Here is a 25,822-nt window from a genome sequence, read left to right on the forward strand (position 1 = left end):
GTGTGTGTGTGTGTGTGTGTGTGTGTGTGTGTGTGTGTGTGTGTGTGTGTTGAGTGTACGTGCTGCTGTCTTCTCCTTTCTGGAGGCTGTCCTGTCAAAGGCCTTTCAGATAGGCAACCAAGGCACATGAACATGTGTTCTCAGATCCAGGCTACTTAACCATTGGTTTGCATAAATGGAGTGGACCCTGTCATCCCTCCCTGCCTTCCTCCCTCCCCACCTTCATCCCTCATCAGGTTAGTCAGAAAAATTATTATTATTGTACCACTCTAAGTTCATTTTACGAATATTACTTTCTAAACCACACTCTCATTTGTTTTCTCTTTTTTTCCCCTTCTGTCAACCCTAGGGGCAGGTAAAGGCAGATAAAGTTCATATTTTAAGGCCGGGCGCGGTGGCTCAAGCCTGTAATCCCAGCACTTTGGGAGGCCGAGGCGGGTGGATCACGAGGTCAAGAGATCGAGACCATCCTGGTCAACATGGTGAAACCCCGTCTCTACTAAAAAATACAAAAAAAAAAAAATTAGCTGGGCATGGTGGCGCGTGCCTGTAATCCCAGCTACTCAGGAGGCTGAGGCAGGAGAATTGCCTGAACCCAGGAGGCGGAGGTTGCGGTGAGCCGAGATCGCGCCATTGCACTCCAGCCTGGGTAACAAGAGCGAAACTCCGTCTCAAAAAAAAAAAAAAAAAAAAGTTCATATTTTATAGATTAAAAACTAGGGAAGCTAGAAGAGAAATAAACTCCAGTTTATGGAGTTTCAACTTCCTGTTGTTTTCATAGGCCCGGATGACCTTTTGTGAAGACTCAGATGCAGGTTCCTGGTTACAGTAATAGCACCATGGCAGGCATTTTATCATCAGCTCTTTTAATCTCCCAAATTATTTGATATGTGTTTGTTCTAAGTTGAGATCTAGAGCTATCGTTATGCAGTGACATCAGAACTCGGACCCAAGCCTTAATAACTCTAAAGCCCATGTCTTTCGTTCTGCCATTGACCTGACCCTATCTCTGATTAAGTTGCTTCTAAAACATGCCAGAGAGTGACCAAAGAGACTGAAGCCATATTTTACCTTCAGCCCAAACCCTACATACTGCTAGGCTGCCACTCAGAAAATAGAAAAGATCAATTTAACGGTGATTTATATAAGCTAGAAACAAGTTGTGTGCCTGAATATTCACGATTCCCCTCTGCTTCACTCCCTCCATCTTAATGCACCTTTTAGGTTTCCTTAACAATAGCAGTTTTAACATTGCTTTTAATTAGATGAATTAAAAATGTTCTCTGATGTTATCACCCCCTCCCGCCCCCCTATCACCTCCAATTCCCCATTGCTGTGAGAGCACTGTGATTTCCATGGTAACGGGACTACCAGCCAAGGTTGACGCTCGCTGGTGGGTCTGGTCAGAGGAAGTTTATGGGCAGTCTTTCCTGGTATGGTGGGCTGTATGGGGCTTTCCAGGGAGTTAATTTAAAAGCAATGAAGTTAGCTAAAAGGCTCTACAGAGAGCACATTATTAGAGCCATAGAGCCCCCTAGTATTTCTTAAAAGAGACCTAGCTCTCCCCAAAAATAAGACAATCCCATCTCTCCTGCTATCCCAAGTTTTCAGACATAAGAGTCATCTGGTTCCCAGCCTAACCACCTCCTTTCCGCCCTGTAATTTGTTTCTCTCTGGATTTTGTTATTCTTGGTAACAAATTGTTTCTCCTCCCTTTCTCTTTTTTCCCCTCTTTTCCTCTACCTAGAGAGTTTTCAACGTCCTTTACCCCATGCCTGCCGACCAGCGGAGACATGTCAGCATCAACTCTGCCCGTTGGCTGCCTGAGCCAGGGCTCGGCCTGGCCTATGGTACTAACAAAGGAGACCTGGTGATCTGCCGACCAGAGTAAGTGGCTCCAAGTGTGGGGGTTGAGGGATCACTGGGGCTGAGGACATAATCAGTATTCACCAGTGGACTTGGTCAGCCAGCTGGGATCTTTTAGATGGGAAACGTCAATCCATCTAGAGACCACCTCATTCTCAGCGCCACTCCTTAAAGGGCCCTCTTCCCACAGAGGCTGGTGGGATTAGCTCCCCGTTCCACATTTCATCCAGAGACTGATTTAGTGATCTTGTTTTCTTGAATCTAAAGGCAGTATTTTTTTTTCTTTTCTTTTCCCTTGTTCTCTGGTTTCCTAGTGATACTAAAGTTTGCCTGCAGGCAAAAGCACAGATATCAAAGATTCATTTTTAAACCCTGTTAGAAAGATTCAACAGGTGGTCTTGGGTTTGGGTAAATGCCGTAGACTTTTGAAAAGAATTGGAAACAGGTACTGTTAAAACCCTAAAGTGTTGGCTGGGCACGGTGGCTCACACCTGTAATCCCAGCACTTTGGGAGGCTGAGGTGGGCAGGTCACAAGGTCAGGAGTTCAAGACCAGCCTGGCCAATGTGGTAAAACCCTGTCTCTACTAAAACTACAAAAGTTAGCCGGGTGTGGTGGCATGCGCCTGTAGTTCCAGCTACTCAGGAGGCTGAGGCAGAAGAATCACTTGAACGTGGGAGGCGGTGGTTGCAGTGAGCCGAGATTGCGTCACTGCACTCCAGCCTGGCAATAGAGCGAGACTCCGTCTCAAAAAAAAAAAACAAAAAAAAAAACAAACCTAATTTGTTAAGCCACTGATCTCTAATAGCCTGATTCCATCTTGCCTGTTTTCCTTTCTGCTGGGAGCGCTAGCTTACGCTGGTAAAAACAGATTGAAAAGCTCAATTTACAGTCAAAGCAGCTGTTATCTGGTCTTGAAGTAGGAAGTAGGAGGGGATTTGTGTCTGAAGTCCTGATGACATCCCTTCCCCTTCTTCTGGCTTTCTGGAGGCTAAAGGTTTCTCCAGGTATCCATTCACTAGAGAGTCTGGGAGTCAGCCAGGTCTGTCATCAGTTTCCAGCCCCAGCCAGGTGGAGAGTGTGACGCTCTGTGCTTCACTGCAGATCAGGCTGATTGCTGTGTGGGACGCTGCAAGGTTCCAGCCGACTAAATGCCACTTCTGCCTCCAGGCTGTCCTAATGTTGACCTCGACTTGGTGCAGTCTTTTCCCAGAGTGTTCTGTAGGTCACAGAGTGTGGTGTGACAGTTCCAGCAGGGTGGTTATCGGAAGTCTCTGTGTTGCCTATTGATGGGACCCTTGATAGTTTCTCCTAAAGGATGTATTTGGGTCAGTTCCTATCATCGGGTAGGGGACTGGTGATTGAACCCTTGTTGACTGAGTTAGGTTGGTGGCCCAGGGGGTAAGGAAACGTTGTTCTTAGGGCAGCTCTTGCATGCCATCTTGAATTTTTGGAGCCCCTTCCAATGAGAGACTGCTGTCTAAGCCTAGCCTGGTCAGGCTGCACTTGGAGCTGCAAGAATGTTTTGTGTTGCAAGCCACTTGCTCCAGAGAACATCTTTCACCATCTCCAGAGTGTCCAGAGAGCATTTTCATTATCTCCTTGGGTGTCTCCGTTTCTGCCCTTCCTCTGGCCTGTCCCTAGTCCCAGGATCTGTCCTGAAATATTCCTTTTCCCCAAAGCACATGACGTTGATTGTCTTAAGCTCTTTCTCTTAAGAATTCATAAGAGGTGGTGGCTCACACCTGTAATCCAAGCACTTTGGAGGCCAAGGCGGGCAGATCACCTGAGGTCGGGAGTTCAAGACCAGCCTGACCAACATGGCGAAAACTCGTCTTAAAAAAAAAAAAAAAAGAATTCATAAGAGAAATCCAATAGGCATCTTTTCCAAAACTGGCACAGAATTCTGGATTATAATTCTACTCTTAGCAACACTTACTTCAGTTGTAGGCCTTTGTTTCCCTGTTTGTCTGAGACCTCTTTCCTCAGCAGTGTGGAGTGTGCTTTTGTCTGTGGCTTCCACCACTAACTTTTGTCCCAGCCAAATTTCTAGTCCTCTTCCTCGCAAAAATGATCTACACCCAGTTTGTTGTGGCTTCACGAAGGTTTTTATATCTGAAACCCAGCCTGCCTACTTCGTATCAGTCACGGTCACCTCAGCCAAATATGAAGCTGCCTTTGGCTTCTGTTTTCTCTTTTCTCCCCATATGTTGTCTTCAGCATCCCAGAGTCTCAGCCCACCTAAGCCATCTTGGGCTGCCTGGGAAACTCTAACCCACCAGGAATTCAAGCCTCTTCCCTGAGTAAGATGGCACTGGCATTGGACACATTCAACAGTGTCCCGTCACAGACCAAGTTGTGTTGGACTGAGAGAAAACTAGTTTAGCCCATCTTTATTTATTTATTTATTATTTATAGATGGAGTCTCCCTGTGTTGCCAGGTTGGAGTGCAGTGGAGCGATCTTGGCTCACTGCAACCTCCGCCTCCTGGGTTCAGGCAGTTCCACTGCCTCAGCCTCCCAAGTAGCTGGAACTATAGGCGCGCACCACCATGCCCAACTATTTTTTTGTATTTTGGTAGAGACAGGGTTTCACCATGTTGGCCAGGATGGTCTCGATCTCCTGATCTCGTGATTCACCCGTCTCAGCATCCCAAAGTGCTGGGATTACAGGTGAGAGCCACTGCGCCCGGCCTGGCCCATCTATTTTGGTTGCTTTTTCTCCTGACTTCTTGGGTCAGGTTGGCAAATGCCTTAGGGCCAGAAATTTAAGGGTACTATATAAATTTGACATGGACATGACTTAAGTTCTTCAAAGCTTAGGCAAGGAAGACTGTGAACAGTATACACTTAAGGAAGTGAAGACTCCCCCGAGGCCTCCTAACAGACCGATGACAGAACTAGACTTCCTAACTTTCCTATCCAGAGCCCTTTTCACTCAAAACCCCTTTAAAATCCTGATGAAAGCAATATACTGTCTTCGACAGAAAGATATGCCATACTTTTAACTCTTTAAGACCTCAGGTAAAGAATGCAGCTTTAGGTTGTGTTGAGACATTTTAGCAGGTCAGGCATGGATGCAGGGGGAATGAGAGGATCGGTGAGCACATTCGTGTCTGTTGAGCCGTCTGCAGTTGAGTGGCTGCCGGTCTCAAATGAGGAGAACAAATAGGGAAGTAGCAGCTCAGGCTTCTTGTGTTTCTCATAGGCAGCTGCCTATCCCTGGGTGATACAGCTCCCTGGCACACCCTTTCCCAAGGGCACAGGATCCAGCCAGCCAGCTGGGCCAAGATTGCAGCCCTCCCTCTGAAACAGGTGGCTGTCTGCCTTTGTCCCAGGCACAGGCAGCTGCACCCCATTTTGTGCTCTCAATACTGCTCTTGATTTCTCCTCCATTGTTTTCGCCTCAGCACTCTCTCCTAGCACAAAGGCAGAGGAACAAGCTCCTTGGGCATCTCTTAGTGGTACTAAAAATCCCCATTTGGCAGTAGACGAAGGTCTTCGAAATCTTCCATCTCTCCAGGGGAAGGAATTCTTAGGGCAGGCAAGAAGACAAACAACTGGCCAGTCAGCCCCTCTACAAAGCCAACCCCGGGGCCGATAGCGTAGTCACCCCGCCCTTCCTGGCAGTGAGGCGCTCCCTCCTCCTTTGCTCCCCTATCCACACTCTGTCCAAAGCTGCTGCTATGCCTCTGGCTGCCTGTCAGCCAGCCAGCACCCCCACTGATAACCGTGGGGGGTGTGGATTGCCAGGTTGACATGAGGGGGTTCTTGCTTATTACGGCTTCATAAACCAGCCCTAAAAAAGGGGCAGGGGGAGATGCTGGCAGGAAGACCACTGCTTCTGACAATCAGCTCAGAGGACAGAATCAGGGGACTCATAGCAGAAGAGAGGTCAGCTGAGACTATGGGGCATCTGGCTCATTGGCCAACTATGGGGCTCCTGACAAGGCCCCAGCTCTGTCCCTTCTGTAATCATGGTAATTATAGTCAAGTCTCATCACCCAGGGAGGGAAAGGCATGCCTCTGAATCAAAAGGGAGCCAGAATTGCTGCGGAAACCACATCTTTCAGGCGAGACTTTAAGAGCCAGGTGCCGGCTCTTTCCCGCGTTGCAGAGGCACCAGGCATCTTTGGTCTGATCCTCTGCAGTGATGTCACTGATAGATGAAAGAAGAATGTTATCCAAGGGAATAGTCTCTAGCAGTTGGGAAGTTCAGAGACAGAAGTTCTGTGAAGGGAGCATCATGACCACTGAGGGAGCTCATGTCTGTTCAAGGAGCCCTGGAAGGTGTCAGCATGAGGAAGTTGCTGAGCCAGGCCCAGAAGCACAGCTTCCAGATGCTGTGGAGGAAGCCAGGTGTGAGGTGGAAGCCCACTGGAAGAGGCTGGCCCTGATTGGACCTTCCACCCTCCCTCCTTCCTTCGTGTGTTTGTCTAGCTCCCAGGAAGAACCCAGAGCAAACAGTGACTCATTCACCCTCACTGAGACCCAAGAAGACACCAGGACATGTTGGGATCATTGTTTAGCTCACAGACAGTCAGTGACACTGGGTATTGAAAGCTAAGGGTTTCAGGCCAGGCATGGTGGCTCATCCCTGTAATCCCAGCACTTTGGGAGGCCGAGGTGGGTGGATCACCTGAGGTCAGGAGTTCAAGCCCAGCCTGACCAACATGGTGAAACCCCATCTCTACTAAAAATGCAAAAATTAGTTGGGAGCGGTGGCAGGTGCCTATAATCTCAGCTACTCCAGAGGCTGAGGCAGGAGAATTGCTTGAACCTGGGAGGCAGAGGTTACAGTGAGCTGAGATCATGCCATTGCACTCCAGCCTAGGCAACAGTGCAAAACTCTGTCTCAGAAGAAGAAAAAAAAAATCTAAGAGTTTCAGTAGTCAGAGAGGGTATCTTCAACTCTATTTGTTGGTACAGTGCCTGGACTTTAAACCAAATCCATGATCTCATTGTAGTCTAGCTCTGTGACCACAGAAAGTAAAGCAAATCCAGGCTTAGAATTGCAGAAAGGATTGGGATGGGGGAGGGATAGTGGTGCAGCACATCTGAGGCAGGAAGTACGGCCCCTGTTCTATTGGCTGTGAACCTCTTCAGTTAGTAGCCTGGAGCCAATGATGCTTGGTGCTGCTGCCTGGATGGAAAGCATTCGAGGGGACCCTTTGGCCACCAGCATCATGTTGACAGTCCCAGCTCAGACAGCAGACCTTCTTGTGGCCTCTTTTCTGAGACAGGAAGGAAGGTTCTGGGTCAGGAAGTACATGGTTTGTTGTAGGTCTGATGTGAACAGTTTGTTGTCACTAACCAGCCCTGGCTAGCAAGAATTCCAGGACAGGGATTTGGCGGGGACCCATGTGGTATTGCAACCTGTCAATAAATCTTGACAAGTTTGTAAATCAGTCTTCCTGGCAGCTGGCTTCACGTAGTGTCTAACACAGACAGGATTTGCTCACCAAAAACAGTAATGAGTTTGCCTTTGGAGGCCTCTGCTGTTACTTCTGGCCATTTGCCTCTTTTGTGATGTAAGGCAGCCTTTTCTCACCTTTGCCCTCCAGTGCCCATCTGGTTCTCAGACAATCCTCAAACCCCACAAAAATTGCTATTTAGAAGAGGAAGGATAAACAGTTGGCCCTTGATATCTGCAGGTTCCACATTCATGGATTCAACCAACCATGAACCAAAAATATTTGGGGGGAAAAAACAGTGAAAATTAACAATACAATAACAAGTGTGGGAGTGGTGGCTCACACCTGTAATCCCAGCACTTTGGGAGGCTGATGTGGGCAGATTTTTTAGCCCAGAAGTTCAAGACCAGCCTGGGCAACATGGTGAAACCCTGTCTGTACAAAACAACAACAACAAAAACTAGCCATGTGTGTGAGGCACACCTGTAGTACAGCTACTCGGGAGACTGCAGTAGGAGAATCACCTGAACCTGGAGAAGTCAGGGCTGTAGTGAGTCATGATCATACCACTGCAATTCAGACTGGGCAACAAAGTGAGACCCTGTCTCAAAAACAAAAGAATACAAATAAACAATAATACAGTATAATAACTATTTGCATAGCATTTACATTGTATTAGGTAGTGCAAGTAATCTAGAGATGATTCTCAGTATACAGAAGGATGTGGATAGGTTGTGTATCAGGGACTTGAGCATCCATAGATTTTGGTATCCACAGAGGGTCTTGGAACCAATTCCCATAGTTATCAAGGGACAGCTATACTGCTTTTTAAAGAGGTGGCCTTTGGAATTAACACCAAATCCTCAGCCTGACAGGCCCCTTAAAAGAAGCCGGGAGAGGTTTACTCCAGGGCAGTGAAAGGAAGGGCACTTTTGTTTGGCCATGGCTCTTTCCCTTCAAAGAGGCAAGTAGGATTCCCTTACGTGAAGCCTAACCATAGTTACCCTCTAAAGATAGATTTGGGCCAGGCATGGTGACTCACACCTGTAATCCCAGCACTTTGGGAGGCCGAGGTGGGAGGTTCGTTTGAACCCAGGAGTTCAAGACCAGCCTGGGCAACATAGTGAGACCCATCTCAAAAAATAAAAATAAAATTTAAAAAGACAGATTTGGGCTGGGCACAGTGGCTCATACCTGTAATCCCAGCACTTTGGTAAGCCAAGGCGGGCAGATCACTTTAGGTGAGGAGTTCAAGACCAGCCTGGCCAACATGGTAAAACCACATCCCTAATAAAAATACAAAAATGTTTAGGCATGGTGGCGCACACCTGTAATCTCAGCTACTCGGGAGGCTGAGGCAGGAGATCGCTTGAACCCAGACAGAAGTTGCAGTGAGCTGAGATCACGCCACTGCACTCCAGCCTGGGCATCAGAGTGAAACTCCATCTCAGAAAAAAAGACAGTTATGGAGGCTCAGTGCCTGCCCCTGTTGCCTTTTACCTGAGGCAGCACAGCCTCCTGAGACCTCCTGGGACTCAGTCCCTCATCATCCAGGCCCTGCCTGGTGTCTGTCCTAGCCAACCCCCATGTTTAGGAGAGGAAGCCCCTCCCAGCATCCTGTAATCCACTCATTCACTTGGGTATGTTTGCTCTTGATGGAGGTAAATTCTGTTGTTAAAGGAGGGTGACCTAGGCCTCTAGGTTAAACAGCTGACTTCTGGTGGAGTTTGTCTTCCTCTGCTCAGGCTGCCCCAGGGGCGAGAGCCTGCACTGTCTGTTTCTGAGGCCTCTGCTTTTCAAGACTAGGCATGCCTGTTGGGCAGGGCTGTCCATGGCTCTATGTCTCTCCAGTGGGCCTCACTCCAGCCCCACATTTCCCATCTTAGTTTCTTTCTCTCTGTCTGAAGAATACCGAGGACCCACTGCCTATATCTTTTGTTGCTATTTTTTTAGCTGTCTCTTAGCCCCAAGGAGGAACTAGTTAGGCTTGTTAGGGGGAAGGGAGAGGCTAAACCCACCATTCCAGGCATTTGGGCTATTAGAGATTTGTCTGAATTGCTCCAGCATTGAACATACAAAGCAGCACCTCTGGTCTTGGTCTCAGCTCAGCCCCAGGAGAGAGAGGATGGGCAGCCAAGGTCCACAAAGCCAGGAGTTTCAGGAGCTCTTAACCTTCCCTCTCTAATGCCTTTCACCTTCTACACCCTTCCCAACTGATTTCCAGGGCCTTAAACTCTGGTGTTGAGTACTACTGGGACCAGCTGAACGAGACGGTCTTCACTGTCCATTCCAGCAGCAGGAGCAGTGAGCGGCCTGGGTATGTTTGGGAAGTAGGTGGGGAGCAGCTGGCTGGAGGCCCGTCCCTTCCTCCTGCTTTTGATGGGCTCTAAAGTATCGCCCATCAGACTGTGCTCTAAGGCCCTGGGTCCGTCCTCAACCTGAGCAGCACCTCTTTGATTTTTGGTGTACAGTTTAATTTGAGAAAAGTGTTGTATGGCTAAAAAAGCAAACAAAAGCTCTGCTCTAAGAGTCTTGCTGTAGAACCACCCCCTGGCCCTCTCCCATCCTGGCCGTGGTGTCTGGGCACACTTGGGATGAGCAGAGAAGTTAGGGCACTGGAGAAAGGTGCTGCCCCCATGAAGTCTGATCCATGGCCCAGGATCTCCTACATGATCAGGGCCCCAGGGCTGTAGCCCCAGGGACAAATCCTCTCGAGGCACCCATTAGTAGAAATCTGGTACTGATACTTTAATCACTTAATTCACTAATGAAGACTGGAACAAAGTGCTGGGTTGTTGATAAACCCAAAGCAATCACTACTTCCCATAGGAATTGCTGGGCATAGCTGGAGGAACAGTTCCAGAAGCAGCTAGATATACGAGTGTCTGGTGATAGTCTCAAAAGCCCTGCGCTGCCTCTGCCTCCAGCTCCAGCTTTTCCAAGGCAGTACCTGCAAAATGCCCATGAAAAGGGGATGCTAGCATTGGCCCCTGAACCTTCCTTGTAGGACAGCCTGTGTTCCCTACCTGCAAGTGTCTATTTTCAGAAGGCCCTGGAAGGAAGATCCCAGGACAGCCTCATGAGAGTTTCAGTCCTTTTCCTTCCAAAGTGGAGCTCTCAGTTCACTTGGAAAATAAAGAATTCAGAGTAGAATCTTGTCAGCATGCAATTGGAAGGAAGGTAAAGCTGAAGAGAGAAAGGACCTTCCAGATCACTCTTTATCCCATGATCTCAGCTAGTGGCCTCCTGAATTTCATTAAGTGTCTTTTCAGATCAGCCATCTCTACAACTCCTCCCCACTCCCCGGCAGAGGCCTATTGTTGAAGGGCAAAACTGAGCAAGCTGGAGTTGCAAGATTGGATGGTTCTGTGGCCTTCCATTGTCCCAGGGTATGGACTAACCTTGGGGGAGAATGGACACAGACGAGTTAACTGCCATCAGGGAGTAGTTGCAGGAACACAGGGCATCTCTTAGCCTGCAGGCCCTGCCCCACCTTCTGCCCTGAGGATTGGCACAGAGCCAGCAGAGTGCTGTGAGGGGCGCTGCCCCAAGCCCAAGCCCTGCCTGACTTCAGTCCGCCTTTCTCTCCCTAGAACCAGCAGAGCCACATGGAGGACAGACAGAGATATGGGGCTGATGAACGCCATTGGGCTGCAGCCCCGGAACCCTACCACCTCAGTGACATCTCAGGGCACCCAGACTCTGGCCCTTCAGCTGCAGAATGCTGAAACACAGACTGAGAGGGAGGTGCCGGAGCCAGGGACAGCCGCCTCGGGTCCCGGTGAAGGTAGGAGCCATGTGGCGCTGGAGAGGGAGGTCTGACAAAGGGTGGGAGAGGGACGCTAAGGTCGCCCAGCCCCTCCGCCTGGACAGTTCATGCCGCATGAGTGCCACTTCCCACTCGGAATGCATACCTCCTCCCAAGTCTGGGTGATGCCCACCTGCTGGCATTAAAAGCTCCTCAGCAGCGACATTGTTTCCCTGAGCTGGGTCACTCTTGCTGCTTGTCAGCTCCCACCAAGTACCCTGACCTTCCTCTCTAAAATGTGGAGGACCCAGGCTCTTCTTCCAAAGAGAGAGCGCAGAAAGCCTGGATTGAAGGGGCTAAAGGGAGATTTGCTGCTGCTCCAGAGGCGTCCCAGAGGCCTTAGGCTTCTGGGACCAACCCACAGCCTAGCTTGTGTCCCCTACCAGTTGTGCAGATTTGAGACTGTCTCATGGGAGGTCCGCACACACTCCTGTCACACCTGGGGCTGGTGGCCATTTTGGCTGCAGCCTGGCATATCATCGGCCACTTCTTCTCACCTATTTCAGGTGTGGCTCAGCCATGCTTGGCCCTGACTCTCTGTGCTGGCCTCACACTTTTAAAAACCAATTAGCACTTCCCAGCAGCAGAGCTCAAGCCACTTAGGAGTCCGTCAGCAGCTGTGTTAAACAGGCTGTTCTCACTCAGTTGCTGTCCTCACTCCTACCCCCAGCCCCCTTGCTGGTCCTAGCTCCAAACAAAGCAGCCTCCAAATAGACACATGTTTCTAAGTCTGTGTTGAGCCATTTTCCCAGAAGACACCATGGGACGAAAAGCCATGGTGCATGTCAGGCAAAGAATAACAAATGTGCCTATCACCCCAGGGAACAGCTTTCTACACTGCAGTCCCCCACAGGGTCTTGCACGGTCCCTCCCAATGTCATGAACTGAGAATTTTCAAAACGAGATTCCCCTTTGGTCTGTGGCACAGCCCACCTCCTGCATCTGTGCTGGGTGGAAGCCCCTCGCTGGGGCCATGACTATGAGGCGGTGCTGGCTGGAAGAGCCAACCTCAGCTGTGAGCCTCCAGGAGGAAGTGGTGGAAGGCTCTTTCTGCCATCTTCAGGCCCTTTTTTGCAGGTTTCTGTGGACTCTGAGCTGCTGTAGAGTCCACTAGGCCTATTCTAGGAAGTCTGAGGGCCAGGAAACAGGGAACCACCACAGGCTTCTCCCATGGAGCCAGCCTCTCTCAGCAGGCGGCAGCCTCTCAAGAGCTCCCAGTAAACCCTGACAGCGGGAGGGGTTTGGAGAAGTGGGCCATACTCTTAGATCACCCCTTCCTTTTTTTTTTTGTTTTTTTTTGAGATGGAGTCTCTCTGTGTCACCAGTCTGGAGTGCAGTGGCGTGATCTCGGCTCACTGCAGCCTCCGCCTTCCGGGTTCAAGCAGTTCTCCTGCCTCAGCCTCCTGGGTAGCCGGGACTACAGGCATACACCACCATGCCCAGCTCATTCTTCTATTTTCAGTAGAGATGGTGTTTCACCATGTTGGCCAGGATGGTCTTGATATCTTCACCTCATGATCCACCCACTTTGGCCTCCCAAAGTGTTGGGATTACAGGCATGAGCAACTGCACCTGGCCCTTTTTTATTTTTTTTTTAGATGGAGTCTCACTCTATCACTTAGGCTGGAATACAGTGGTACAATCTCATCTCACTGCAACCTCTGCCTCCTGGGTTCAAGCAATTCTCTGTGTCTCAGCCTCCCAAATAGTTGGGATTACAGGCACCTGCCACCACTCCCAGCAAATTTTTGTATTTTTTGGTGGAGATGGGGTTTCACCATGTTGGTCAGTCTGGTCTTGAACTCCTGACCTCAAGTGATCCGCCCGCCTCAGCCTCCCAAAGTGCTGGGATTACAGGTGTGAGCCACCGCACCCAGCCAGCCCCTTATGTATGTATACAGCAGTCACTGAAAGAGAGTGTTGTTTTGTTTTGTTTTAGGCTGGTCTTGAACTCCTGATCTTGATCCTCCCACCTTGGTGTTTTTTTTTTTTTTTTCTTTTTTTAATTTAAAGACAGTCTCAGCTGAGTGTTTGGCTCACACCTGTAATCCCAGCACTTTGGGAGGCCAAGGCAGGTGGTTCACTTGACGTCAGGAGTTAAAGACCAACCTGGCCAACATGGTGAAACCCTGTGTCTCTACTAAAAATACAAAATTAGCCAGGCATGGTAACGGGTGCCTGTAATCCCAGCTACTGAGGGGGCTGAGGCAGGAGAATCTCTTGAATCCAGGAGGAAGGGGGTTGCAATGAGCCAAGATCATGCCACTGCACTCCAGCCTGGGCAATAAAGCAAGACTTCGTATCCCCCCCCCAAAAAAAAAAGAAAATTTGGCTGTGAACCAAAATAATAATAATAATAATGACAGAATCGCAGCTGGGCATGCTAGCTCACACCTGTAGTCCCAGCACTTTGGGAGGCCAAGGCAGGAGGATCTCCTGAGTTCAAGACCAGCCTAGGTAACACAGTAAAACACCATCTCTACTAAATATATAAAAAATTAGCTGGGCATGGTGACACGCATCTGTAGTCCCAGCTATTCTGGAGGCTTGAGGCGGGAAGATCACTTGAGCCTGGAAGGTTGCGACTGCAGTGAGCCATGATCGTGCTACTGCATTCCAGCCTGGGAGACAGAGTGAGACCCTGTCTCAAATATAAATAAATAAAATAAAGATAGTGTCTCTGTCACTTAGGCTGGAGTACAGTGGTGCCATCATGGCTCACTGCAGTCCTGAACTCCTAGGCCCAAGCAGTCTTCCTGCGTCAGCCTCCTGACTAGCAGGGACTACAGGTTCACACCACCACACCTGGCTTTTTTTTTTTTTTTTTTTTTTTAATAGAGACAGGGTCTCACCATGTTGCACAGGCTGATCTTGAACTCCTGGTTTCAAGGAAGCTTCCTTCTTGGCCTCCCAGAGTGCTGGAATTACAGGCATGAAGCATTACACCCAGCCAGGCATTCCTTTCTGGTTTGATTTCACCGAGTTTTAACCATGTGTCAGCCACTTGGGCTGTGAAGACAAATAGGCCACTCTGTCTTTCCCTGGGGAGCTTGCAGTTTAGAGAGGAAGATGGGCGCCTAAGCCGAGCATTGCTTTGGTTTGATGAGGACCTCTGGAGCACAGAGGAGGAGGGGCTGTGCCCAGCCTGTGCAGTTTAGGGGAGGCTCCTGGAGGAGGTGGCCCTGAGCCTAGTGTTCAAGGATGAATAGGAGTCAGGTGAAATAGGGTGGTGGGGAAGCATTCCTGGAGACATATCTCAGCACATGCAATGGCCCCAAGTTCAAAGACATGTCACTCTGCAGAAAGGACCACTAGTTTGTGCTCATGGCATGTCTGGTGCATGTTGAAAACTCAGGATGGATGAAGGGGAGGACAGGTTACTGGGACTGGGCTGGGAGCGAGGCCTTCAGCCTGAAGCTGATGTGCCAGGCTCTGGGAGCAGGAGGTGCCACCTTCAGAAGTATGTCCGCTGGTGCTTCACCTCCTAGAGAATTCTCTGCTTTTTTCTTGGTTAGCATGCAGCCCATTTCCGGCTTTTAGTCGATTATAAGTTCCTTTTCTTCTTTTTGGGGCATGGGGGCAGAGGGAACGAGCACTTTTTCCTGGTTTTAGGAGGCAGGACCTGGTTCTTTGCCCCACTGTCCCCTCCTCCTGTAAGTTAGAGTGGGTGGTAGAGGATGGTCCCAGCTAAGGTCAGCCAGAGCAGCAGGCAGAGTGAGGCCGGGCAGCTGGCTGCTTTTGCCTGCCTGCATCCCTGCGTGCTCTGCCTAGACCCTGCACTCCCAGCTCTTCCACACACCATGCCCCTTTCAGAAAGCAGTCAGGGCAGGGGAGGTGTGGGTTGAAGGGCATGGGCACTTGATTAATGGGTGTCAGCATCCAGCCTTGTCCCTCCTAGGATAAGGAGCCTTGTTCTGAGGCACTCACCACTACTCTGCTGTCAGACTCCGCAGGGGAGCCCAGGGATCAGGGCTCCCTTTGGGCCCAGATTTCCCCATGCAGAGGCAGGCAGGTTCTGTATTGACAAAACCAGAGCTGCAAGAACATTGATAGTGAAACCCTGCTCAGGGAGTTCAGGGCTGGGCTAGAAAGGAGATCCCACCTGCACTCACACCCGCTACAGGCACCAAGATTTGTTTTGTTTTTATTTTATTTTATTTTTCTTTTTTGAGACAAGATCTTGTTTTTCCATCCAGGCTGGAGTACAGTGACAGGAACACAGCTCACTGCAGCCTCGACCTCCTGAGTTCAAGGGATCCTCTCACCTCAGCCTCCTGGCACACACCACCACCTGGCTAATTTTGTTTTGTTTGTTTGTTGTAGAGACGGGGTCACACCATGTTGCCCAGGCTGGTCTCTTAACTCCTGGGCTCCAGTGATCCTCCATATCTTTCCATGCCTTCCAGGAAGAGTCCTGGGTATTTGCACGCATTGGCCTTTTTGCATGTTCAGTTTTAAGAAGAGTTTGACTTGTCCCAGAATTTGATCCTATAGCAAGTTTTCCTACACTGCTGGCCAAGAGGGTAGCTCTGAAAGGGAGGGAAGCATTTCCTGGGCTCACCATTGGCTTCCAGCACTGATACAGTGCTTGCCTAGCTTGCAGTGGGCATTCGGGGCAAGCGTGGAATGAATGAGTTGAGCTGAGTAAGGCCCTGCCTCTGAGCATGACTGTGCTGCACTGTTTGGGAGCACCATGGATGTGCCTCTGACCCATAGCAAAGGTCATCTGAGCCTCTGTTTTGTCTGAGGAAGATGGTAGGTAGACCAGCAGCAGTAGCATTGGGCCCTGGGCCAGGAAAAAGCAAATGTGAAGAGGGAGGGGCTGGAAGACCAGTACTCCCAGAGGTCAGGAAGGGCAGCTCCTCCTGTGACTCTCTGAGCCTCGGTTCCCTCTTCTGCTGCTCTGGCAGTGAAACCCCCAGAATATACTTACAGGGCATGATGGGAACTTGTTGATCTTACCCTGGCCTCTGCTTCTAGAGTGCACCTTAGGACTTGCCAAGGAAGAGACCTCATGTGAACTCTAAATCAATTTCCTATTTTCAAAGACAAAAACAGATGCTTTGCAACAGAGATGGAGACCGCAGAATTAACCCCCTGTCTGCCACCGTGCCTGGATCCCTGACCATGACTGCCATTTCCCTCTAGCCCTGGTGTTTTTTCTCTTGAAGAATGTGCCGGCTGCCCTTGGTTGCTCTTAGCGTTGGCTTAGAGTTCCCAGGAGGGAAGCAAAGCTCATAGTTCTGTAGGCTGAAGCTGTCCACACCCAGCCCTGGGGAACCATTCATGTGTACATTTTTAAATCTTCCATTCATTCTTTTTTGAGCACTTAACTTTGTGTCTGGTATTGTATTAGGCACGAGGAATTCAAGGGTACTCAATTACATTGAGATGAAGCCGTTGTGTTTCTTCCCTCAAAGAGCAAGTCCAGAGAGGAACTAGACATATAAATGCTGCTTCTGCAATGGGCGGTTACAACCAGTTTTCCAAGTATCCTTAAGTCTGGAGCCCCTGTGAGGAGCCTGGGAGCCCTTTTATTCATCTATACATGTATTTGACAAATACACGCCCAATGTAAACCCATGTGTCAGACTTGACTCAAAAGTGAATACAACTGAATCCAAGACCTTCAGGAACTTACAGGCCAGAAGAGAGATGCCACAGCCATGGGAGGTGTGAAGCACCGTGAGGCCCCAGAGAACAAGCAGCTCCTTCCAGCTGGGGGACCAGGGGGGACAGAGGAGACGGGGCAAGAACATGGCACAGTGTACACAGTGTACGCCCATCTGTGTGGGCAGGGAGCAGGGCTGCTGGGTACCTGCAGGAAGGTGGGGGGCAGGACAGGAAGGTCTGGAATGTGGTAAGGGCCTGGCCACAGAGCCCTCAAATGTCAAGCTAAGGAGTTTTGACTACTGTGAGGGCTTTTCCAGCTGCTGGGTTTTGAACAGGGTGCAGACTTAACCAGAGCTCAGTTCATCAGAGCTTAATTAGGATGGTAATAGCAGCAGTGTGGAGACTGGATGGACGGGGAGGAGACTGGAAGCCCAGTTAGGACACAGCCACAGCCATAGAGAGGGGTGGCCAGGCCTGGAGCCACAGACAAGCAAGCAGTGGGCTCAGACTTAGCGCCAGCAGCAGGGCCTCCCCCAGAGCCTGGGAAAGCCCATCTGGGGCTCACTGGGGGCTTGGCTGCAGCAGCTTCCTTAGGGCCCCAAGGCAGCCTGTTCTGCCCCTAGTGAGCTACTTGAAAAGAGCTGAGCCGGGCACAGTGGCTCATACCTATAATCCCAGCACTTTGGGAGGCCAGGACAGGTGGATCACGAGGTCAGGAGTTTGAGATGAGCCTGGCCAGCTTGGTGTAACCCTGTCTCTACTAAAAATACAAAAACTAGCCAGGCATGGTGACACACACCTGTAGTTCCAGCTGCTCAGGAGGCTGAGACAGGAGAATCACTTGAACCTGAGAGGTAGAGGTTGCAGTGAGCTGAGATCCTGCCATTGCACTACAGCCTGGGTGACAGAGTGAGACTCTATCTCAAAAAAAAAGAAAAGAAAAAAGAAAGAAAAAAAGCTAGCTGGGCATGGTGGCTCATGCTTGTAATCCCAGCACTTTAGGAGGCCAAGGCGGGTGGATCACCTGAGGTCAGGAGTTCAAGACCAGTCTGGCCAGCATGGTGAAACCCCATCTCTACTAAAAATACAAAAAAAAAAAAAAAAAAAAAAATTAGCCAAGTGTTGTGACAGGCACCTGTAATTCCAGCTACTTGGGAGACTGAGGCAGGAGAATTGCTTGAACCCGGGAAGTAGAGGTTGCAGTGAGCTAAGATTGTACCACTGCACTCCAGCCTTGGCAGGCAACAAAAGTGAGACTCTGTCTGGAAAAAAAAGAAAAAAGAGCAGGGAGTTCACCAGGCACAGAGACTGGCACAGTGCACTCCAATGCCAGCAGGCTGCAGGCCAGCCACAGCACGGCCCAGACTGTGTTGGGACGGCTTCAGTGCGCAGAGTTCTTAGAAAGCAGTGGTGCCACAATGAGCACAGGGAGGGCCCCGGGGGGCCTCTCCAGGCAGCCCGTTGGCTCCCAGGGTTACTGAGGCTGTAGGTTGACCTTTTTCCTCTTACCCTCTGCCCCACTGTTAGAAGACTTTTTCCACTGAGAGAAGATGGGGGTGACCCAGTACTCTTAGAGCCCTTCAGGTTTTCTCTTCTTCTGCCCTGGGAGCTGGAACCAAGCATTCCAGGAGGAAGTGGGGAAGGGTGGCCACCTTGAGGGGTGGAGGGCAGGGTTTATCAGGGGACGTTGCGAAAAGCAAGAGCAGGACATAATGCTGAGGAAGATCGTCTGAGACGGGCTGGGTGCAGCTCCTCGTGCATGGAATCCCAGCACTTTGAGAGGCCAAGGCGGGAGGATTGCTTGATCCCAGGAGTTCAAGACCAGCCTGAGCAACATGGCGAAACCCTGTCTCTACAAAAAGTACAAACAATGAGCCAGGTGTGGTGGTGCATGCCTGTAGTCCCAAATACTCAGGAGGCTGAGGTGGGTGGAGAGCTTGCACCCGAGAGGCTGAAGCTGCAGTGAGCCGTGTTTGTACCACTGCATTCCAGTATAGGTGACACAGCGAGACCTAGTCTCAAAAAAAAAAAAAGTGGGGGGAAGAAAAGACCTGTAGAAAGAACTAGTAGCATGAGGCTGCCAAGCACTAGCAAGATGGGTGAGAGATCTCACTAAGCTATGAAACTGGCCGGCCTGGAAATCCAACTCTAATGAGGCAGGCAGTGAGAAGGACTGGATGGGGTTAGGGGAGCAAAGAAAGTCTCGTAAAAATGGCTGGTGGGAAGTACCCCAGAAGGAAAGAAAACTCATCATCAAAAGCCCCAAAACTGCAAAATCCCAAACAGGCCAGCAAGTAGCTGATAGAGACAAATTGGCAGTTCAGTGGGGCCATCCCTCGCAGTCTGGGAGCCTTTATCATAGTTGCTCATGGACTTGGTCTGGTTTTCACCCTACCAAGAGCTGAGCAGAAGGCTGGAGGGGTGGTCCCTCAGGGACAGAGCTCCACTGCTGCAGACCCCAAGCTAATCCCAGCAGGCACTATTGTCCAAGTGCTTGGGATGTGTGCTCCTTTTCTCTCTCCAGCACTGTGCAAGGTAGATGCTAGGGACTTTCTCAAGGTCACCCAGCAAGTAAGTGACAGAGCTGAGATTTGAGCCTTAGTCTTTTCTGTTCCCACACAAGGGAATGCTCAGGCCTTTCTGGAGAGGGGGCAGGAGACAGATCCTTCTCTCCCTCCCCAGGCCTGCAGGTTGAAGCTTGGGGCCTGTGCTGGTCAGCTGCCTCTCTCCAGGGAAATACGGCATCAGGCATTGAGCCCAGGAGAACAGTAGCTGGGCAATAGTTTGTGAAGACTAGTGGGTAAAGGGAAAGAAGAGAAGGAAACAGCCCTTCCAGGGAACAGCGAAAACTCTCAACTTCTGGCCAGGTGCAGTGGCTCGTGCCTGTGATCCCAGCACTTTGAGAAGCCTAGATGTGGGAGGATCAAGCAGCCTGGCCAACATGGTGGAACCCCTTCTCTACTAAAAATACAAAAAATTAGCCAGATGTGGTGGGCACCTATAATCCTAGCTGCTCGGGAGGCTGAGGCAGGAAAATTGCTTGAACCCAGGAGGTGGAGGTTGCAGTTAGCCGAGATGGCGCCACTACACTCCAGCCTGGGCGACAGCGTGAGACTCCCTCTCAAAAAAACAAAAACAGAAAAATTAGCTGGGTGTGGTGGCACATGCCTGTAATCCCAGCTACCTGGGAGGCTGAGGCAGGAGAATCACTTGAACCCGGGAGGCAGAGGTTGCAGTGAGCCAGCCTGGGTGACAAGAGCAAAACTCCGTCTCAAAAAGCAAAAAAAACAAATGAAAGCTGGATGTGGTGGCTCACACCTGTAATCCCAGCACTTTAGGGGGCTGAGGTGGGCGGATCACTTGAGGTCAGGAGTTCAAGGCTCCCTAGCTAACATGGCGAAACTCCGTCTGCAGTGGTGGCAGGCACCTGTAATCTCAGCTACTCAGGAGGCTGAGGTGGGAGAATGGCTTGAACCTGGGAGGTGGAGGTTGCAGTGAGCCAAGATCGTGCCATTGCACTCCAGCCTAGGCAACAACAGTGAAACTCTGTTTTAAAAAAATAAATAAATATGGCCAGGTGTGGTGACTTACTCCTGTTAAGTCTAGCACTTTGGGTGGCCAAGGCAGGTGGATCACCTGAGGTCAGGAGTTCGAGACCAGCCTGGCCAACAGGAGGAAACCCCATCTCTACTAAAAGTACAAAAATTAGGCTGGGTGTGGTGGCACATGTTGTAATCCCAGCTACTCGGGAGGCTGAGGCATGAAAATCCCCAGAGGCAGAGGTTGCAGTGAGCTGAGATTAGCGCCACTGCACTCCAGTCTGGGCAACAGAGTGAGGCTATGTCAAAACAAAATAAAATCTCTCAGCTTCCTCAGGGGCTTTGAAGAGGTAACCTAGAACTACACTGAAGGAAGACAGTGTTGTAATGAAGCAGAGCAGACTGTTTCCCTTTGGGCCACACCCATAGGGTACCTACTCTTTTCCAGAGGAAGGGTGGCATACCCCAGCCCAGCCTTAGGTCTGCTGAGTTTCCACAACAGGGACAGACAAAGCCAGCTGTCTAAACCTGCTCCTTGCATGCTAAGCTTCCACTGGTACTGAGAACTCACTGAAGCCAACTTCCTGCCTTCTGGGCCAGTGCTACCTCTTAGCTGGCCATCCTAGGCCTCAGTTTCCTCACCAGTAAAACAGAAGTACAGATTGTGATCATTTGGGGAGTTTTGTCTAGCTTTTTCAAGACTCAGATTGGTTTTCACAGTGTTAGAGTGAGTCTTTCTCTATCCTGCATTTAGTCAAGAATCCCCCAGCTGGTACCAGTGACTGCCGCCTGCCTCAGAGCCCCAGACCAGCAGCCAATTTGCTCTCTTCTGCTTTGTACCTGCCAGGTGAGGGCTCAGAGTATGGTGCCAGTGGAGAAGATGCGCTCAGCAGGATCCAGAGGCTGATGGCGGAGGGCGGCATGACGGCCGTGGTGCAGCGGGAGCAGAGCACCACCATGGCTTCCATGGGCGGCTTCGGCAACAACATCATTGTCAGCCACCGCATTCACCGAAGCTCTCAGACAGGCACTGAACCTGGCGTCGCCCGCACCTCCTCACCCCAGCCCTCCACCTCTCGGGGACTGCTTCCAGAGCCCAGGCAACTAGCAGAGCGGGGCCTAAGCCCCCGGACAGCTTCCTGGGACCAGCCTGGTACCCCTGGGCGGGAGCCAACCCAGCCAACCCTGCCCTCTTCCTCCCCTGTCCCTATTCCTGTTTCCCTTCCCAGCGCTGAGGGACCGACCCTCCACTGCGACTTGACCAATAACAACCACCTTCCGGATGGGGGCAGCAGCAGGGGGGACTCTGCAGGCCCCAGGGGAGAACCACGGAACAGGTAGAGAAAGCATTGCACTGGTGCCTCCCCTCCAACCGCCAAGCAGAAACCAGACCTCACAGCTGACTGGGAACTGGACATGCGGAAGAGCTGCTGGCTGCGTCAGGGAACAGGAGGAGGGTCGGGGTGGAGAGGAGGTCAGTGGGCATGAGGCAGTCGAATGGGCAAGGCCTGCCTCAGGGAATTAGAACCTTCCAGGATCTGGAGCCCAGGAGAGCCACACTGTGGGCTTAATGTGAATGGAGGAGCAAGTGGGTATCTCTGCCAGGCACCCCACTTTCTCCTAGTAACATGGGCTCAGGGGACTCAACCCTGGACAGAGAGCCTCCAGAGTGTGAACAGTCTTCCAGATCTGGGCCAGTCATCCTGAGCAGAGGCCCGTGGGGCAGCTTTGCCCTGTCCACCTGTTGGGTGGGCAGGGCCACCAGGAGCCCAGAAACAGGAGGAGTGGCCTGGCCCAGAGAAACCACCTCCAACTCTGAGCCTTCCAGAGCTTCAGCCTCTCTTCGTCGTCTTACCCCACTGAAACCAACAGGGGTCGGGCCAGGCTCCCAGATTCCTGAGGACAGGGACTTCCGGAATTTACCAATAGGGGACTACTGTGGAGTAAGGGGGCGGCCTGCTTGCCTGATACAGGATGGAGTCAAGGGACAGTGGGCAGGTCCTCACTCAGGAGTCGGGGGTGTAGGCTGGCCGGCCCCCAGGGCTTGTCCACCAGTCTCCTCCTCCCCCCAAGACCCTCAGAGCAGCGCCTGTGGGTATCAGTATTACCTGAGCCTAGGCCAAAGCTAGCCCAAGGCTGGGGGAGGGGAGGAGACGCCAGGTCAGAATGTGAGGTCTCAGTCTGTGACTTACGGTGTTGCATGTGGACTCTTAACTGTACGTGTAGTTTCTAGTGGCGAAATCAAGGCTCTGATCATTTTGTTTTTAGTATGAAAATGTGATTTTCTTTCTGTCTGTAACTCATCATAGAAGCATTGTGTTGGGAGAAGAGGGGATGGTCTACAGCTAATGAGGGAAACACCAAAGATCACATCATTAAAATGATGACATGCCCCTCACCAGGCTCCTCTCTCATTTATTTCCACGGAGGCTGGGGGAGGGGTGGGGATTGGGAAACGAGGGGTACTGAACTGAGTCAGGCCCAGTTCCCCCAGCACTGTTTCTGGTGCCAGTGGGGTGCAGTGGACCCATCTGACCCCTTCACCAGAGCTGGTCAGGTGAGGGCTGCCACCTCTGCTTCATACCACTTCATGCCACCACTTCCTTCTTCCCGGGGGCCTGCTACAGACTGGGACCACTCTCCAGTGGCAGGTGGGCATATAGGAATGATCGAAGGCTGTTCATCCTAATAGGTTTCCACCCAGGACTACAGTCCTGAAGTGATGTAACTGGCCAGAAAGCTGGATCCCCTCCAGTCCTGGAAAAGTGCACACAGCAGGTGTCCAGCCTGCCAGGTAGGTGGATGGGCTTGGTCCTGTCTACAGGCAAGGTGTCAATGGCTAGCTGCTCAGGTCTCTCTTGCTGTGTCTTCCCTCCAGTGGCCGAAAGGCCAGCTCTGTTTACGGGCTTTGGCTGCTTGAAAGCTTCCAGCTGGCCAGGTGCGATGGCTCACACCTGTAATCTCAGCACCTTGGGAGGCCAAGATGGGTGGATCACTTGAGGTCAGGAGTTTGAGACCAGCCTGGCCAACATGGTGAAAACCCTATCTCTACTAAAAATACAAAAAATTAGCCGGGCGTGGTGGCAGGTACCTGTAATCCTAGCTACTGGAGAGGCTGAGGCACAAGAACCGCTTGAATCCCGGAGGCAAAGGTTGCAATGAGGGGAGACCACGCCACTGCATTCTAGCCTGGGCAACAGAGCGAGACTCTGTCTCAAGTGGGACAAGGATATTTGTCCCAACTCTTTAAGAGCCATAAAAGAAAATCCAAGCAACACTAGGGCTTTTTGCTAGCAGCATGTACTTTTGAGTATTTTGTGTGTGTGTGTGTGTGTGTGTGTGTGTGTGTGCAACCAAATCTGTCCTTGATGCCAATTCTGGCCACAGAATTTCAGATTCTGCTCCAAAAGAGACAAAAACCAAAAGATAAATCCGCAAGAAATACAAAACCATCAGCCAGGTGCAGTGGCTCATGCCTGTAATCCCAGCACTTTGGGAGGCCAAGGTGGTCGGATCACCCGAGGTTGGGAGTTTGAGACCAGCCTGACCAACGTGGAGGAACCTTGTCTCTACTAAAAATACAAAAATTAGCTGGGTGTGGTGGCACATGCTGTAATCCCAGCTACTCAGGAGGCCGAGGCAGGAGAATCGCTTGAACCCAGGAGGCGGAGGTGGCAGTGAGCCGAAATCATGCCACTGCACTCCAGCCTGGGCGACGAGCAAAACTCCAACTCAAAAAATAATGAAATACAAAACCATGGCAAGACTCACTTTCTAGAAAATTACGTGTAACAGTGGACTCTGGACTGTAAGACACATCACTTAGCTGTGTGACTTTGGGCAAGCCGCTTGCCTTTTCTGGGCTTCACTTTCCCTTGTTAGGATGAAGGGCTTGTACTACACAACCTCAAGGTTACTTCTAGCTCTGTGCTCTGGAATCATTCAAGCCCAGAGAGCACACAAGTGGTTAGGGCAGGCCTCCTTTTCACAGGTGGGATTTAGGCACCTGTAGTCCTAAACTACTTGGGAGGCTGAGCCAGGAGGATCACTTGAGCATAGGAGTCCAAGTCCAGCCTGGGCAATAAAGTGAAACCCTATCTCTCTTTTTTTTTTTAAAGTGGGATTTGAGCTAAACATTGAAGGCTGGAAGGAGAAGGGAGCCCACTGCCCCACATCCTTTCCCCACTGCCCGTAGGAGGAAGAATTCCTTGGTCCGATAATGGGTCCTGTTAATTTGTTTAATGTAAACCACTCAAAAAAGATTCTGAGGCCGTTACTGCTGTTATCCCTACTCCCAAAGCACACAATTAACTGGCAGAGCCAGGGTTTGAACCAGGTCGTGTATGATTCCTGGGCACACAGCCAGCCACTGTCATTTCTACAGAAGGAAGATGAGGTGTAGGAGAAAAAATGGGACCCTGATTTTTTCTGTTGCTTTGGGGAAAAGGGTATGAGGAGGCCCCTAGGGATGAGGTGATCCAAAATTTTTGTTTTCTGTTTGTTTTGACATGGAGTCTCACTCTGTTGCCCAGGCTGGAGTGCAGTGGCACAATCTCGGCTCACTGCAACCTCTGCCTCCTAAGTTCAAGCGATTCTCGTGCCTCAGCCTCCTGAGCAGCTGGGATTACAGATGTGTGCCACCACACACAGCTAATTTTGTATTTTTATTAGAGGCAGGGTGTCACCTTGTTGGCCAGGCTGGTCTCAAACTCCTGACCTCAAGTGATCTGCCAGCCTCGGCCTCCCAAAGTGCTGGGATTATGGGCATAAGCCACCACCCAGCTGAGGTGGTCCAAATTTAGAGCTGCCTGGCCTTGCCTCTGCTGTCTCTGGATGGTGCCAGCCATCCTCCCCCAACCCCATTGGAGGCCCTTGTCAACACCTTCCTGTCCCCATACCAACTCCTTTCCTTAGAAAGCCCTTGCCCAATGACAGAGCCTCTCTGGTGGTAAAATCTTTGCAGGCCCCTCAAACATCACAAGGTTGTGGCGTCAGCAGGGCAAAGATAGGGGCAGTCCCTTCTGGAGATGAGGGAATAGGTTCATAGAAATTCTGTTACTTGTCTGTTAACCTAGTGGCATCAAAGGCAGAGCAGAGAAACCATCAGGTCCCCTTTTTCCCAGCTCGGCTCTCCAGGGTTCCACAGTGGGTTCTTGTGTTTGGGAGATTGCAGGAGGTCAAAAGCCCCTTCACAGCAGGGATTGTGGAGAAATTAAAGTGACTGTGCCTGCCAGCTTCTGGAAGAGCTGGGGTTAGTAGCTGGAGGCATGTCTGGTATCTGCAGCCTCCCATCCTTGGCCTTGCTTGTTTTCTCATCGGACTGTTTTAAGGATCTGCCTTCCTCCTCCACAACCCCCACCTCCTCCAAGGAGTACCACACTCTTTTGGGCCCTGGGAGGGACATGGCAAAGTGGAACAGGTGCAGGACTGCAGTCTTAGGGTCTTATAAACCAACTTTCCTTATTTGTGAAGTGGGGCAAGAACAGTAGTGCTTCTTTCATCCCCAGTTATGAGGTCCTGAGAGATCCGATCATTCTTGTAACAACAGAAGATGGCTTCCTACTCCAACCAACCAACCCCAGCC

At 50.8% G+C, this 25,822-nt stretch overlaps 1 protein-coding gene across 12 annotated transcripts in view; it reads left to right on the plus strand.

The window, feature by feature from the left end:
* Positions 1-22,636, plus strand: part of AMBRA1 (autophagy and beclin 1 regulator 1) — a 178,220-nt gene extending 155,584 nt beyond the window's left edge. For all 12 annotated transcript variants that reach the window (XM_032283447.1, XM_032283449.1, XM_032283440.1 and 9 more), the window contains 4 exons: positions 1,748-1,887; positions 9,503-9,595; positions 10,872-11,065; positions 21,086-22,636. In XM_032283447.1, the coding sequence (XP_032139338.1) occupies positions 1,748-1,887; positions 9,503-9,595; positions 10,872-11,065; positions 21,086-21,579 (921 nt within the window). In that variant the 3' untranslated portion in view covers positions 21,580-22,636. The remainder of the gene's footprint in view (positions 1-1,747; positions 1,888-9,502; positions 9,596-10,871; positions 11,066-21,085) is intronic.
* Positions 22,637-25,822: the final 3,186 nt, after the last annotated feature.

Source organism: Sapajus apella, unplaced genomic scaffold (assembly GCF_009761245.1).
Source record: "Sapajus apella isolate SASKATOON/1434 unplaced genomic scaffold, GSC_monkey_1.0 scaffold14, whole genome shotgun sequence".
Classification (NCBI taxonomy): Eukaryota; Metazoa; Chordata; class Mammalia; order Primates; family Cebidae; genus Sapajus; species Sapajus apella.